Source organism: Polypterus senegalus, chromosome 11, assembly GCF_016835505.1.
Source record: "Polypterus senegalus isolate Bchr_013 chromosome 11, ASM1683550v1, whole genome shotgun sequence".
NCBI lineage: Eukaryota > Metazoa > Chordata > Cladistia > Polypteriformes > Polypteridae > Polypterus > Polypterus senegalus.
Genome location: NC_053164.1, coordinates 155653305 through 155671152, shown reverse-complemented (window position 1 = coordinate 155671152; position 17848 = coordinate 155653305). Strand labels below are relative to the sequence as shown.

The 17848-nt window shown below is 37.0% G+C and overlaps 1 protein-coding gene across 1 annotated transcript in view; it reads right to left on the bottom strand.

Moving 5' to 3' along the window:
• LOC120539640 overlaps positions 1–17848 on the bottom strand; it is a 78739-nt gene that overhangs the window by 27643 nt on the left and 33248 nt on the right. Inside the window, exons 3-5 of the mRNA XM_039769956.1 lie at positions 11376–11447; positions 3574–3627; positions 235–2987 (exon numbers count right to left, since the gene is read on the bottom strand). Of these exons, the coding sequence (XP_039625890.1) occupies positions 235–2987; positions 3574–3627; positions 11376–11447 (2879 nt within the window). The remainder of the gene's footprint in view (positions 1–234; positions 2988–3573; positions 3628–11375; positions 11448–17848) is intronic.

Here is a 17848-nt window from a genome sequence, read left to right as displayed (position 1 = left end):
TTATACCACCTAGCATATGGAAATAAATCTATCTAATATGAGATAATATTGTTAATTTGGTGAAACCTCCAACAGTCATTCTACTTTATATGAATGCATCTTCTTTTTTTCTCCTACTATTAATAATTTTGGGCACTATTTTTAAAGCATATGGAATAGTAACTGTAAATTCAAGAAATATGAAAGCAGGATAATTAAAGACCTGTGCATGCTGGATTAAAAAATAAAAAATACCTCCTTCTTTGTTCTCCTGTTGGTTCCCTGCAAACAACCTTTTTGTTTAGGAGTAGTAGTGCTGGAGATTTGTTTAATCATCTCCTCGACTTTCTCTCCATCTTCAATAATCTCAGATCTTCTACCTTGCTCATCCACTCTTTGCTGCTCATCTTTAGATTTCACCTTCTTTATACTTCTTTTCCCTCTTATACATACTCTTAAATTTGACTCTGTCATTTGTAGCAAGTCATCTTCCACCACTGAAGAACTTAAGCTGGTCTTCCTCCGAGTATGCCGTACTTGGTACTGGGGCACTTCTTGCATTTCTGAAGGATTTTTCATATTTTCTGTAACATCTTCTAAATATTCATCTTGCTTCTTGTCAGTTTCTTCAACTGATGTTTGCAATTTCCTACTATTTGCTTTCTCTTCTTTTTTTTCAACATTACAAACTTCCATTTCATTCCTCTTTGATCGTCTACTGCAGGACACAACAGGTACTTCTTTCCTACTCCTTTTCTCTGGAAGTTCCTCATCAGCTAGGTCATGAAAAACAGATTCCACAGTTACAGATGTTTCCTGTCTCTTTCCCTTTCTCTTTGCTTCTTTTGATTTTTTTGTATAAGGAATTTTATTTATTGACTCCAAATTGTCATTGTCAAATGCAACATGTTCCTTTTTCCTACCTGATACTTCTCCAACATGTTCATCTCCCAAGGACTGAACTATTACAGATTTCCCTTGCCTCCTGTTTCTTCGTTTTGGTGCCTCTGTTTCACTGATCTTTACATTTTCTTTAGGATCAGCTGGGAGGTTGGAGTTTGACTGGCACTGCCTTCGCCCACGTTCCTTAGTCTCAGGTGTTGTTTTCTGCTGGTTTATTTCTGATTCTATGATTATGATTTTGTCTTGACTTTCATGATTTATCTTTGCATTATCAGACTCCTCACTCATTGCCATTAGTATGGAACTTGACTTTGGCATAAGTGTTTTTTTTCCAACCTTTTCTTCTTTTACAGTGCCTTTATTTTTTGTTGATGGTAATTGTACCTTTAAATCCTCCAAGACTGCCTCAGCGGTTTGTGGGCTTACATGCTTATTTATAGTTCGTTTTTTTTTCTGAGCTCTAACATCATCCAGTGCAATATTATTGTTTCCATTCTTCCCATCATCATTTTTAGAAACTGATGTAGTTCTTTTTCTGTTGGATTTTGGTTTATTTAGCGTTTCTGAAGCTTCTCGACCTTGTGAAGCTAAAGCCAACCTGTTACTTTTCCTTAAGCTAATGCTCTGCTCTGTTGTCTCCAGAAAGATTGGAGCAGTTTTTATCTCTTTATTATCTTGAGCATCACATGGGTTTGTTTCTGTATTAAGAGGTTGTAATTCATGATCCAGATCTTTTTTGGCTTCTAGACACAAGCCTATTGCAGTATTACTAATAGGGTTAAGGGAATTTTCAGTTAAACATTTCTTCTCTGCATTTATGTTCTTCACCAATTTCGGACTCTGAACCTCTCTAGGTAAATCAGTAACAGTACCCTTTGAGTTTTTGACTGTCAACTGAATTTCAGTATTATGACTACTGCATATTATTTCCTTTTCTGCTAATGAAGTACCTGAATCACTTTTACTGCCGTTGACTGATAATTGCTTATAAGTTACATTAATATCATTTTTTTCAAAACATTTTGATTCGACAAGATTCACATCATGCGTTATATTCCACGTTGATAGAACAGTGTCCAGGTGTTGCTTTTTCCCAGCTTTTTCTGTCACTTGGTCATCCATGTCTTTCAGTGTTTCATTGCTATTTACATTATCAACAGAAGAAATGTCTTCTTTATAAACTTCATGATTATTATTCTTTTTTTCTCCTATCAATGTTTCAGAATTATCAGCCCTTATTTTGTTGCTCTTATTTTCTGTGTTTGAAGTCTGTAATTGCCCATCCACAAAGTCTACAGATATAGTATCACTATCTTTCTTTTCTTCCTCAGTGCAAGTTTCATTCTTAGTATGTAGTATATCAGCAGCAGAAGCCTGCATAGTGCAATAACCTCTTTGCTCTACATTATCATGTTCAATATCAGGAGTATTATCGATTTTCGCCTCCTCAATGAATTTGTTAACATGGCTTTCTGAGGTTTTGTTTCTTTCCCAAACACTTACAGGAACTGTATTCTGAGTAAAATATTCATCAGATTCTGCAACAGCATAATGAAGTTCATTTGCTTTTATTTCAGACTCAGAATTAGAAGAAAGAGTTTCTTGAATATCACCTTTGCCAGTAACTGGTACATTTTTTTGTTTATTTCCTTGTGTCTCTGGAAGGAATAAAGGTGTTTCTGAGTCCAAGCTAGGGCAATTTTCATCTTCTTTGTGCACTGCATTCAAGGGTTCAACAATATTGGTAATTCCAGTGCTACTATTCTCTCCAGATTTTATGAAAACATTATCAGGCTGTATGTCAGTATTGTTAAACATTGTCAGTTTAAATGCACTTCTGTTTTCTGACTGGCATTCCGAATTGGCAGGAACACAATTTTCCTTTGTTGTGTTGGATATTCTATGATTAAAGTCATAAGCCTGTGTTGGTGTTTCATCCATACTCGCATCTCTTGATAGATTCAGCTCAAAATCATATGGCTGGGTGGCTGCCAATGCAATATCATCATGGTTGATATCCACCGAATTAAAACTCTGTGTTGGTGCAGTGATTAAATCATATTCATTCTTTCCTTGTGGAGGCAACGTAGGGAAGTTACAAGGTGCTGCAATAAGAGATTTAAATTTTAGGACATGATTGAGCAAGATCAATGATTTCAGACAAGACAGTAAAAGCAATAACATTGGCTAAAATCTTTTTATTTACTAGAATTATTATTTTGTTTTAATATGTTCAAAATGAAAAATTGACACAATTACTTTCTAAATTAGTTTTTTTTTCTCCAAGATTTGAAGCCTCTTACACCTGCACTGAGCACAAACCAATAATCAAAACTGGACCAGACCACTAAACTATACAATCACAAAAACTAAAAAAAAAAATATTAAAATTACTCAAATATGGACAATTTCAAGTAGACAAATAACCTACTACACATTTATTTAAGAGATGAGTGGAAATCAGAATGACAAAAAAAATCCATTCACACATGGGGATATGTGCAAACTAAACATCAACATTATCCAGGCCAGAAATAAGAATCAAGGACCATGAAGCTGCGAAGGAGCACAGCTCATCATTGTGCCACCATGTAATACTAAATGTAATATATCCATTTTAAAATAAATGCAATTTATATTATTATTAAAACAGACAAAATAACATAAAACATTAAGATTCAATTATCTTACAGCTAGAAGAACATGATATCTGTGATCTTCGTTTCAAGTCAGATGGTAACGGCTCTGAAAAAGAAATGCGTAAGAATGACCCAGTACAGCCTCTTTCACATATAAAAACTAGATTAAACATTAACTGGAATTTCCTTATATGCATACTGTATAAAAGACCAAAGCGCTGATTTCTTGGGATAGTAGTATTCACAAGAAATAATGCAAAGTATGTTAATGGGGATTATTTAAAATAGATTTATAAACAACAATGCCTAAATTCTGTATGTAATCTGTATCTATATATTGTATCTATATTCTGTATGTAATCTGTAAACTGTATATATGCATTTTTCTGCACTATGTACTCAAATCCTGTTGATGCATTAGTAAAATAAAAATACCTTAGGGTTAAAATGAAATAAGGATCAGCAAAATATTCAGATTATCTCTGTAATGTGCTCTTTCACTAAATACGGAACTGGGAACTTTAATTCACTAGCAGCAAACATCCTTTTACAAACGTAATATTCATAAATATGCAAATTATGGTGAAACATAATAAAACGGAAGCAGTCTTATAAATAAAGTAGCACACTATAATGTTTACTAACATAACTGACAAAAACAAAGCAAGGCCACATACTTCTACTTTATTATGTTATTTAAAGTTGCAGAACGCTTGGTTCCCACTACATAAGCCATGCAAACTAAAGCTCTGAAAGGGTAAAGTCATTACACAACCAATGGCTAACAAACAAAAAACAAGAAATAAATAAACAATATTATAATAAATAAGAACTCCTTTGCACAGATGTCAGTAATGCTCAGGGTATTTCTATTAGCCTTTTCCAATCTTATAAAATTATGTTTGAATATACAGTTAGGTCCATAAATATTTGGACAGAGACAACTTTTTTTCTAATTTTAGTTCTGTACATTGCCACAATTAAGTTTAAATGAAACAACTCAGATGAAGTTGAACTGCAGACTTTCAGCTTTAATTCAGTGGGGTGAACAAAACGATTGCATAAAAATGTGAGGCAACTAAAGCATTTTTTTTTTTAACTACAATTTAATTAAAGCTGTTTTAATTTCTGAAAAAAAAAATGCATTTAAACTGCATTTCATTTCAAAACAGAAATAAAAATATGATCCCTGGCTAAAATTGGACAGACTTTTAAAAAAAAAAAAAAAAAGTGGTATTTTAAGTACATTTTCAGAATGGTATTGTCTTTAAATAATAATAACAAAAATTTCAACATTAAAGTGCAGTTTTTCTTCTTAAAAAAATAAGGCAGAAACATAAAAGGTAATTTGACCAGCCTCACCTTTAAACTGTGAGTAACCTTAGCCAAAATAATTTTGTACATTAGGCTAAAACAGTGTGATCATTGAACATTTTGTAATTAGATGTAATTAGAATTACTAACGGTCACAGAAGTCCAATGATCCCCAGTAAGAGCCACAAAGTCCGCTTTCTGCAATGCATCTAATTTTGCTTGCTTTTCAATGTCATAAAGCTGTTGAATTTTACTTGAAATACGCTAACTGTAGCACATTTTCTAACCCAGAATCTTCCACCACTGTTAGTGGTCTACAGTCCAAAGCAATGTATTTTGCGAGAGAATTTGTAAGTTTGACCTATGTTGACTTACTAATTTTGGTCCTGAAGCCAGTCATTTCATGAGGTTTGGCCTGCCGACACCTTTTGTTGGTACTCGAACCCGTACTGCTAGTGCAAACAGCATACACAGTTTCTGTGCTCGCTGTAACATATGTTTTGCATTTAGATGGAACCGTAAGGTTGAAGTGCCTCGGTGGTATGCAAACTCATTTTTGCACAGTTTGCACCAAACCACGCTTTTATCAAGGCTTTCGTCGGGTAGTCTTTTGAAATGAAATTTGCCTCCGATCAGTGCTAGCAATGCTCTTTCTTCCGACTTTTACATTGTAGTAGCTCTGATGTGTGCATCAATGTAATCGATGAACCAGGAAATCATGCATTGACAAAAGTTACCCTTTGCTTGGAATGCAAAGTGTGATTAAATGTGTGATTTTTTAACGCGTTATGGAGCACATGCATCAAAGCTTCTCAGCTGTGCTTGTGCTAAGAAAAGGAAACATTTAAAAAATAATGTAACACGATTGTCAATGTAACCTTTTGTAAGTAGTGCCTGGAGGATTCAGTGTGGAGAAACTGTAGAGACAGCGTGTGTATTAACTTGTGGATTTTTCTGTGAGTATTTGGTGGCAGCGTCACAAAGTTGCTTCCGTAACACTGCGTGCGTTAGCTGCGGAGCTCAGCTCAGTGAGAAATGAAGTGCAGGGGAGGGGAGATGATGACGTGACTCCCCCACCCGTCTTAACTGTCAATCCACCACAAACACAGTCTCTCGGAATTTGCATAAGCACAGCCCTTCAACAGCAATTTTAACTTAGTTACAAAGTGATCAAAACTCTCGTTTATATCCTGCGTCCTCTCATTAAACTTGTATCCCACATTACCCTTGGGCACGGCAAATGCCAGCAGCAACCTGACTATGAACTTAATTTAAACTTTAGGTTTACACCTTGCTTTGTTTCTGAAGTAGCAGCACTCATGAATATGGTTGTATATGTCATTCGCTCGCTTCTTATTGTTTCGCTGCCTTCTCAATAGTATAATGCATGTTTTCTTCAGCGCTTTTTGGAGCTCTTCCTGGTTTTCTACACACTGCGTTGACAGTCAGTTCAAGTGATTACGTGGGAGGCGTGATGATGTCACATGAAACTCCACCCCCCACGGCTTTCCAGCTCAACTCCATTACAGTAAATGGAAAAAAATAGCTTCCAGTTATGACCATTACGCGTACAAATTCTAAATGAAACCTGCCCAACTTTTGTAAGGAAGCTGTAAGGAATGAGCCTGCCAAATTTCAACCTTCTACCTACACGGGAACTTGGAGAATTAGTGATGAGCCAGTGAGTGAGTCAGTCAGGGCTGTGCCTTTTATTAGTGTGTGTATGTATGTATATATATATATATATATATATATATATATACACACTAATAAAAGGCAAAACCCTGACTGACTGATTGACTGACTCATCACTAATTTTCCAAGTTCCCGTGTAGGTAGAAGGCTGACACCCATCTTCACGAAATTTGGTAGGTGGTTTCCCTGCGCTAACCAAAACTGATGTACGTACTTATTTCGGTGGTATGACGCCACTGTCAGCCGCCATATTGAATTTTCCAAACGTCACTAATTCTCCAACTTCCCTTGTAGGTAGAAGGCTGAAATTTCGCAGGCTCATTCCTTACAGCTTACTTACAAAAGTTAAGCAGGTTTCATTTAGAAATTCTACTCCTAACGGTCAACAATGTCCGCCATGTTGAACTTTCATATTCATGGCCCCATCTTCACGAAATTTGGTAGGCCGCTTCCCTGCGCTAACCGAAACCAATGTACATACTTATTTCGGTGGTATGACACCACTGTCAGCCACCATATTGAACTTTCCAACGTCACTAATTCTCCAAATTCCCGTGTTGGTAGAAGGCTGAAATTTGGTACTTATTTCGGTGGTATGATGCCACTGTCGGCCGCCATATTGAACTTTTCAACGATCTTTGTTACTTATGGGCCCATCTTCAAGAAATTTGGTACGCGAGTTCCCAACGCTAACTGAATCCTACTTATGTACATATATATGTCCGTAGCCTGCAGCTCAGTCACTGTGTGAGGCGGCGTTGGGTCCCCCATCCCAACGCCTCCCACGTTGTTGGCTGCCTGCCTATATAAGGCCATCCGTCTCTCCAGTCTCTTCATTCCCTTCCTTGCTTCGCCATGGGATTCGCGTCTCCCTGCTGACAACTACAGCCTTTTTATTTAATCCACGGCTTCTCCGCTGTTTTATTGTTAATTTATTATGATTATAGTTATTGTGTAGGTATTTTAGACTTACTTTACATTGTTCAGGTACCCATTTCCTTTATCATTCCAACCGTACCCACATTAACATGTCTATCGAGGTGATCACCATCGATCAAAGAACTGTCACTTACTGAGTGGTTTCCATGCCCGGAGATGGCACCTACCTTTTCCATTCTCTTTGGTACATATTGCACGGCCATATCAGGCTCACTCTTGATATCTGGAGAAACATTGTATCTTATGTATTGAATGACTGGGACAGGTTCAAGGTGTGGACTGATGATGGTACAGGAGATAATTATACTACACAGGAGCACTATAAGAGTGAAATGCTTAAGCCCTTCACCTATGCATCTGCATGTGAGTTGATGGCTGTCGCTGAATTGTTCGGTTGTTGCTTTCAAGTGTACCGAAATGGCCAAATATTTTACACCTTTCGACAACCGCCAATGCCTCTTAAAACATCTTAGATTGGCAGGTGACGATTTCAGTAGTGGACACTTTGATGTTTATGAATGTTTAAACTCTCAAAAGATGGATGTGAAGTTATCGATGAAACCGGTTGTATATATACAACGCTTGACAGATGCCGAATGTCTCTTCAACACAAGTCCTACAAATACTGTCGTAATTGAAACAAACCATGAAACTCAAACCGATTATGACAGCAGCAATCCAAGCTGTGAGATTTGAAACATGATTACTGTTCACATGGCCAACTGTACGTTGCATGCTCAAGAGTAAGCTCAGCGCACAGCTTGGTCATATTACAACCGGAGGGCCGAACTCAGAATGAAGTATACAAAGAAATCGTTAACAAATAATTATTGGTATATTTTCCCTCAGTTTAAAAAGGTTTCATTTTCTTCTTAATAAAAATTTTAAGGCAGTACTTCGCCGCTGCCAAGCACGGGTATTTTGCTAGTCATAAATAAACACATGACCAAATTGTGGCTTCTTCGAAATTAAACTTGTCATAGGTTTAATTGTTGCGGGACCATAGATTCTCATAGCATATGGTCCACTTTTATGTAAATCTACGTATGTGCATTGAATGATGAAAATACGAAAAGATTATTGTAGACGTGTATATTTTGCCTGTAGTGTTTGTGTATTTCACTTTCAACAAGCAACAAATCTTTTCATTCTCGCGGATATGTCTCTTCATTGGGAAGCAGCACGACTTTTCCCTGATGGCAACATGAATTATACGATCTACAAGTCTCCGACTTAAACATTAAAGCCTTACAATATCTACATACTTTTGACATATCACCTATGTCCATATATGCAATCTCTTTTTGCTGTTCCATTATTTCACCACATAATAATTTCCTTTTCTAAGCGCTAATGCGATCTTCGCTTTTGGGTCTCTTTTTGACACGCTGCTTTTTCTTCTTCGCTTAGTCGTGGACGTGTCATTTTTAGCTTTGAAATTTTTTAGAGCTGCTCTTTGTTCTAAGCTTTGGCATTTTTGAAGCTCTATCCAACAAATGACAGGTTAGATGACCGTGACCTTGTTTGAAACTGGTTGTAAGTAGGGCGTGCCAATAACTGAGAGATTAGATGACCGTGATCTTGTTTGAAAAATGTTTGTAAGTAGGGTGTGATTTGCAAAGGTCACCGTCTCACGGCACTTGCTTCCAAAGGATGTCAGTATGACATGACTGTGTCGCGGGATGTGAAAGTGTCTCTCTGAAGTGTCTCTGTCTCTCTTCAAATGTTCTCTCTTCAAAAGATCATGTCTCGTCGCCAACAAGTCTTGTCTCAAGTTTATTTTTTTATAATAGTGAGATATAAAAATAAATTTTATATAGTCATGTTTGTATTTTGTGAACATTTCAAGATGGCCATTATTTTACATATTTAGGATACACCGAAATCAGAACTATCAATGAACATATAGCATAAATATCCTAAATAACTACTTAGCAAACTTACAAAGGGTTTAAAAGTCACAAATTAAACTAATATTTCATAAACCACCACATAATTTTGTGTGCTAAAGTAAATGAAGTCTTTTCAGTCAATAACTTGTGGCACCTCCTTAAGTAGCAATAAAGTCACACTGTCAGCCTCCTATAACCAATTATCAGATGGTTTAACAGAACAGGATCATGGCAGCACAAACTGTTAAAAAACAGTGCACACATATTTTTGGAATATAATGTTCCAGGGAAGTGTGCACTGTTGTGGAGTTGGGCAGCCACAGTGCATGCAGTTGTCAGCAAGCTGACTGATTCATTAGTCTGCTGTTTCACATGGGCACTCAGCAGCTTGCAGGGAATTAGAATGCCACACCCACAGATGTATAAAGAGAAAGCCTGAGCAGACATGGGAAGAGAAAACAGACAAAAACTAAGAATGTAATTCACTGAGTCAAGGTAGGTGAACAGTGGAAGGATGAGTTTGACAGCACCACACTGCTGACTGGTTTACAGGGAACACTGGGGAGGATTAAAGAAACTCTAGGTGATGGTTGTGCTCACAGAAGCTACAAACCTGACGCAGAGCTGGAGACAGATACCAAGGAAGCAGGAAGGGGTCCTGACGTGGCATCACCCAGGAAAGAGCTGCTGTGACTGACAAAAGTGGCAGCTTTCCGTCAGTACTTACAGAGGTGGTGGATTGGAAAGGTGTGGTGGGCTGCATCCAGAGATGCCAATGGGTGCTGATAAGGACCAGGAAAGAGCTGTTGTAAATGTGTGGATTTCACTTTCCTGTGCTGGATATTAACTGTTTGGATTGTTTACTGTGACGTTTATCCTCCACTAAAGAGCAGAATTTTATCCTGAAGTATTCGCTAACTTTATTTATTATGAAGTCTGCACTGTACGTTTGTTTAGAATACTACTTATTGTTTAACAATTCATTTGTCCAGCTAACTCTGATCATATTGACAGTCATGGGTTTAAGGATATTGTGGAAGCTAGAGGAAACACAGTCTGTCACAGATGGATGCAGCAACATTTATCCTAAATCAGGATGTTCGAGAATAATACAACAGGTCATCCTTGTGTAAGGAAGACATGTAAAAATATATGAAGTGCATCTGTTCATCATGTAAGTCACCCACTCTCAGCAATATTATACTTGCCTTCCCTTTGCCGCTTTTGGTTCATGACTCTGACACTCCACCATCTCCTTTTTTTCCCTCTTAAAAAGTCAGTAATAACAGTCACAGCTCTTTTTTCATCAGCTGAGTCTCACTTCATTTGCAGTTAAATTGTTATGTAGGCAAAACTAACCCAACACTGTCACCTACTGACTATGAAAATATAAACATGCTGATCAAACTGAGCATGCTGTCCTGCTATGTTCAGAAGGCTGTTTATCTAGCTGGCCTCTCCAGGTATTCCTATCCTTTCATACAGGTCTTGCGCACTTGAGGAGCATGTCCATCTAATTCTGAACCCAAGGGCACTACTGTGTTAATTAAATGTGTTTCTGGTATGTTTATGGGTTTAGGATATAACAACAAATGTCGGTCAGTTAAATGTGCAGGTTTGTATACAAATTAAGAAAAAGTAATGAAAAGTAGTGCAAAGTTTGTAACACATTATGTTTTATAAGTAACTATGTAATATAATAATTAACTTTTTTTATAAATACTGAGTAATGTAAGCAAGAATATTACTTTTCAAAGCAATATTCCCCAACACTATTCATTTCAATCAGAAAGCTACCAATCCCAATTAAATATAAATTTTGTGGTTATACAAAACAAAATAAACTCAAGATTATGCAATGGGTTCAAAAACTTTCAACCATGTCTGTACGTATTTGGGAAAAAAAAACATTTATCATCTTGTTAATGTTTAAGTATTTACTATTATTAAACAAATTCTTTGAAATGAACACACACATTTCAGCTATAAGAATTAAAGAAATGTCACTGTTTACCTTTGAAAATATTATCTTCATTTACAGTTGTGTAAATATAGCACTGTGTTTCTTGTTCAACATCCCGGGCATCTGTAAAATTAGCAAATGCATAGATTTTGTTATAATTTACAAACAGCTAATTTTTTAAATTCTTAATTAGAACAACAGAAAAAAAAAATGACAACATGTCATTCGTCCGAACAAAGCCTACCAGTCTGATCCACTTAATTCCTACAAAATAATATCAAGTTGAGTTCTGACAGTCCTACACTATATGCCACACTACTCAGCAACTTATTCCATGTGTCTATGATTCTCTGTGTAAAGTAAAACTTCCTAATACTTGTGAGAAATTTACCCTATAACAATTTTCCAATTGTGCCTTTTCCTTTTTGAACTCATTTCAAAGTAACAGTCTCAATCCACTGTACTAATTCCTTTCAATAATTTGAACAATCATATCACCTCTTAATCTCCTTTCGCTTTAATCTTTCCTTTCAACTCATTCACTGCAGTCCTGGAATCAGCCTAGTCGCTGTTCTGTGGACTTTTTCTAGCACTTCTATGTATTTTTTGCACTCTGGAGACCAAAACTGTACACAGTACTACAGATCAGGCCTCATTAGTGCATTGTATTTGCATTGGAATTATCAGTTTTACAAGCCTTATACAACAGTTTTTTTTTTCCTTTTTTTGGGATGAATCTGTCCTGCATTATATGTACAGTATAACATTTTTAAACCTGTTCCACTGCTCCTCCAGTGTTCCCACAATTAAAATCTTATCCTATTTTATCCCTTTTAGAGTTAGGCATATTTGTTCAAAACTTGCCATACCAAACTTAAACTTAACAGTTTGTCTTTTCATCTGTGCTCTGCTGCAACACTAATATTTATATAAAATCATGGTCATTTGACCTTAGTGCTTCAATCACCTCTACACCCTCAATTCTATACTAGTTATTACAAGGTACTAAATCTAGCCAGGTGTTAATGCATTAACTAATGTGTTAAAATACAGTCAGTGATTATGTCTATAACCTCCTACTCTTAGACTCTACTATTTCCAAAGTTAGCCCAGTCAATAGTTGAATAATTAAAATTCTCCCATGACGATAATACCCCCTGTACACTTGACCTTTTAATATCAGTTATGTAGCACACTCCTAAAATAAGGCCTCTTTCCCCAATGCTTTCTAGACAAATCCAGATATCCTCACTACGATGTGGCTCATGCTCACTGAAGGAGACCTGCATTTAAATTTAGCTTTACATAAATGGCAACCCTCACTCCTCCCTGCACCCTTTTCTATTATATCTATCCTTCCTGAAAATGTACACCGATCTATATTATACTCATCTTTGTAATTTAGCCAGGTTTTTGTTATTGCTATAATACCGTAATTATGCTCAGCTACATACAACTCAACTCACTTATGTTTTTGAAATTTCTTAGATTAAGGCAAAATACTTTTAAAACATTTTTTTATTTTACTTTTGCACTTAAACTTTGGGTTAGAATTTATGTTACTATGCATATTTTTACACTATTGTTCATCTCCTCATGTACAGTTCTAAACCTGGCCTGTCCTAAACTCCAAGTGAGCTTGCTAACCTACTCATATTTCTCCCCAACAAACTGGTGCCCTTCTGGTTCAAAAGTGTCACAGCAGAATAGGTTTACTTGTTTCAAAAGGAGTCCCAATGCCTCATAAACTTATATACACATCTAGCCTAAACCAAGAGTGTGTTAAACCTTCTAATCTCTTCAATCTTACCTGGGCTGGTATATGACAAAGGTAGAACTTCTGTTCCTCAGACTGCTGCTTGACATTTTATATTTTAAACTATACAGTAAATATCCTCTTCTGTATCTATCTAATTTCCATTTAAATGCAGCAAATAGCAAACAGTTTTGCAAACTACCTTTAAATTATATGCAGTATACAAATCAGCTTTCTTAATATAATTTCCACTTACTGTGTTAAATGAGACCACAGGTCACCTTCCATTTAAATGACAATGACATTTATAACAAAACAACAAAAAAAGTAATGAATAAACCTTTACAACCCAAATGTTTCACACTCCTTTATATATATATATATATATATATATATATATATATATATATATATATATATATATATATATATAAAGACTACATTATGATCTGTAAATTTAAGTAGAATACTTAACACATCAGGCTGGTGTTTACATAATATATTTAAAATACTAACAATATTATTTGAAAGGAGAAGTCAGATACCAACTGATTATGCTCATGGATGGACAAGACATGATTTGGGGGATAACAAGTGTTAATCTGCATCATAAACAGCAATCATGTTTAGGGTATGAAGCACTACAGTGTTATAGTCAACCTAAAATGAGTTAAATAGAAATTAGCACACAAAAGGATTTACTGTGGGAGGAAACAAACCATTGACAAAAGGGGCCATAAGCCTCAGATATAATTTATGCCAAGTAGGACTATAATCAACCAACTAATAGACAACATAGGAAAATTGCACCACACAATATTGTGTGCCAGGTCCTGTTGAAAAATGAAATCTGCATCTCCATAAAGTTTGTCAGCAGCAGGAAGCATGAAGTGCTCTAAAACTTCCTGGTAGACGGCTGCTTTGACCCTGGACCTCAGAAAACACAATGGACCAACACCAGCAGATGACATGACACCCCAAACCATCACTGACTGTGGAAACTTTACACTGGACATCAAGCAACGTGGATTATGTGCCTCTCCTCTATTCCTCCAGACTCTGGGACTTTGATTTTCAAAGGAAATGCAAATTTTACTTTCATCAGAGAACATAACTTTGGACCACTCAGCAGCAGTCCAGTCCTTTTTGTCTTTAGCCCAGGCGAGACGCTTCTGATGCTGTCTCTTGTTCAAGAGTGACTTGACACAAGGAATGCGACAGCTGAAACCCATGTCTTGCATACGTCTGTGCATGGTGGTTCTTGAAGCACTGACTCCAGCTACAGTCCACTTTTTGTGAATCTCCCCCACAGTTTTGAATGGGTTTTGTTTCACAATCATCTCCAGGGTGCAGTTATCCCTATTGCTTGTACACTTTTTTCGACCACATCTTATCCTTCCCTTCGCCTCTCTATTAATGTGCTTGGACACAGAGCTCTGTGAACAGCCAGCCTCTTTAGCAATGACCTTTTGTGTCTTGCCCTCCTTGTGCAAGGTGTCAATTGTCCTCTTCTGGACAACTGTCAAGTCAGCTGTCTTCCCCATGATTGTGTAGCCTACAGAACTAGACTGAGAGACCATTTAAAGGCTTTTGCAGGTGTTTTGAGTCAATTAGCTGATTAGAGTGTGGCACCAGGTGTCTTCAATATTGAACCTTTTCACAATATTCTAATTTTCCGAGATACTGAATTTGGGTCTTTCATTAGTTGTCAGTTATAATCATCAAAATTAAAAGAAATAAAACATTTGAAATACATCAGTCTGTGTGTAATGAATGAATCTAATATACACGTTTCACTTTTTGAATGGAATTACTGAAATAAATCAACTTTGTCATGATATTCTAATTTTATGACCAGCACCTGTATATTACACATTATAATAGTCAACTTAAATATTTTGGTGCAAGCAAGCACATTATCTCAGTGCTACATACTGAGACCCATTTAAATATAAAAGGTCAACCTAGTCTGAAAAGAGTGTGTTCCAATCAACATATATAATGTATTTAATTACATGTCTTTGGACAGTTATATCTATCTGTGCATTACTGCTAAAACGCTGCATCCCAAATTTGTGACAGCCATTTCCATGGTAGTAAATGGCCCATTTCTATGCAATTTTTAAAATAAACATCTTGAAGTGTGTAGATGAAGCAACATTACATAATTACTACATTTAAGAAATCCTTGCCCGACCTTTACTGGCAGCAGTGCAGAGAAGGTTCCTCACTATTGTGTAATGGTCCTAAATAAAGATCCAGGTAGGAACACAGTAAACTCTGGTTATAATGACATGCATATTCTGAACAAAATGGTGCTTACTGATGCCATAAATTTGGATATAATAAGTTTACACCTCAGTACTTTTAGGAATGCTTTAGGTATAACAATTTCAGAACTGAAAATACAGGAAGAGGAGGTAAAACTATTTGAGAACATTAAAAGAGGGCAAAACATTGCAGTACATTGCACCCAATTAGGGAAGACTCTTACAGTTTTTCACAATTGCTAACACACTAAAATGACATGCATAGCACAATTATGCAAACTGACTCACAGAGAGCAAAACCTCTTGTCAAGTCTCTAAAACTCTAAACACATTTCCTGCTTTACACACATTTTGCAATTCAAATTGGCACTTTCTAAATGCACATAAGACACAACAATCTGACATAAAGTCACATGTTTGCCATTACAACATACTGCCATTCAAAAGGACAGAACATGAGCTAATTGGCCAATATATGTGCCACCTGGCCAAACACCTCAATGGTTAATTGTTACCACTTCAATCAGGAATTAAGCACTATAAAAAGACCACAGGTGAGCACCTTTTTTTCAAGAACAAGGGAAGACATTGCAGAGAGAGGAAGAGGAAGAGTGAGGGTGAGGAAGAGTGAGAGGTAGGGGTAGAGCTGGTATAGGAGGTCATGGGCGAAGAAGACAGCAACTGTCAAATGAAATTAGAGCAACCTTAGTTGATCATGTCATCAACTATGGGCTGACAATGCAAGAGGCTGGACGTAGAGTGCAGCCCAACTTGAGCAGTTTTACTGTCGCCTCCGTCATCCGGACATTTAGACTGGATCACAGGTATGCAACCAAAATGTCTTTCATACTGTGTAGTACACCCCATGTCATAGTGTATCAGTTGGGTGACACCTGTGTACTTCATGAATGGCTAATGTCATACACTAACTGTACAAGTTTCCTGTTCAATTTACTCTACTGTGGGGAAATCTTTAGGCTGCATTGTCCAAGCCCTATATTGTTTTTTTTTTTGTAAAGGACTGAGAGACGCAACCATGGTGGAGGAAGGGGCGAAATGTTCACAGGGGTACATTAAGCTGCGATTGTAAACTTGGTCTTGGAGAATAATGAAATCAGATTAAGAGAAATTCAAAGCAACATCATCCAAGACAACACCATATTCACCAACATTCAGCGAGTCAGTCTGTCCACATTGGCTCGCATTCTTAAGCGAAACCAAATCTGCCTGAAACAATTGTATAAGGTGCCTTTTGAGAGAAACTCTCAAAGAAACAAAGAGCTCCAACGAGTATATGTTGATGTAAGTACAATATTGACTGCAGCACATTACACGCAACATTGTTTTCCAGTGTACTGGATAACACCATATTGACCGATTTTAGTTAATTGTTTTCAGGGAGTACTGGAAATGGATGCTCATGCAATCCCACATGAGTTCATCTTCATAGATGAGGCTGGTTTCACCCTAGCAAAGACCAGAAGAAGGGGAAGAAGCGTCACTGGCCACAGAGCCATTATAGATGTTCCTGGCAAACGTGGTGGGAACATCACAATGTGCGCTGCCATCTCCAATATGCATGGTGTCCTCCACCATCATGCCAACCTTGGACCATACAACACAGGCCATATTCTAACATTTCTGGACAGACTCCATAACATTGTCATTCCACCAGAGCGTATGAATGATGCAGACCATGCAAGAACCCGGTATGTTGTAGTATGGGACAACGTGAGCTTTCATCATGCAGCCCCAGTCCAAAATTGGTTTGCTGACCACCCACTGTTTCTCGTGCAATACCTCCCACCATTCTCACAATTTCTGAACCCCATAGAAGAGTTATTTTCGGCATGGCGGTGGAAGGTATACAACCGGCAGCCCTATGTGCTCATGCCTCTTGTGCAGGCTATGGAAGAGGCATGTGATGAAATTGATGTGGGTGCGACTCAGGGATGGATAAGGCACTCAAGGCGCGTCTTCCCTCGATGTCTGGCAAGGGAAGATATTGCTTGTGATGTGTACGAGGCATTGTGGCCAGACCCAGCTGAGAGGCAAGATGCTGCCTAATTATTTTCCTTGCCTCTTTTTTTTCTATATATTTCTTCTGCACACTTTCTTTTTCAGTTTACTGTTTTTTCTGAGCATATTTTTGTTCGCTCCAATGTAAATATATCTGCTGTGCATATGTTGCACTGACTTGTTTGGTGAAAAATAAAAAAATAAATGCATGTGTGTGTATCTGCAAATAATTCTGTGCATGTGAACACTCTAATTTTCTACAATTTGGACTATTTTAGTATTGTGGCAGAGCATACTAAAGATGAGAGTGCTTTTCATTTTGCCCAACAGTGTGTAGTTGGTTAGACAAAAATCTGGCGATATGACTGACATGCGTGCCATTTAGTGCAGTAGTTTGATTATGATCATTCTATATGTAGTTTTGGTTGCACCACACTTTTCCAATAATCATCCATCAAAATATCAACAGCAAATACAGT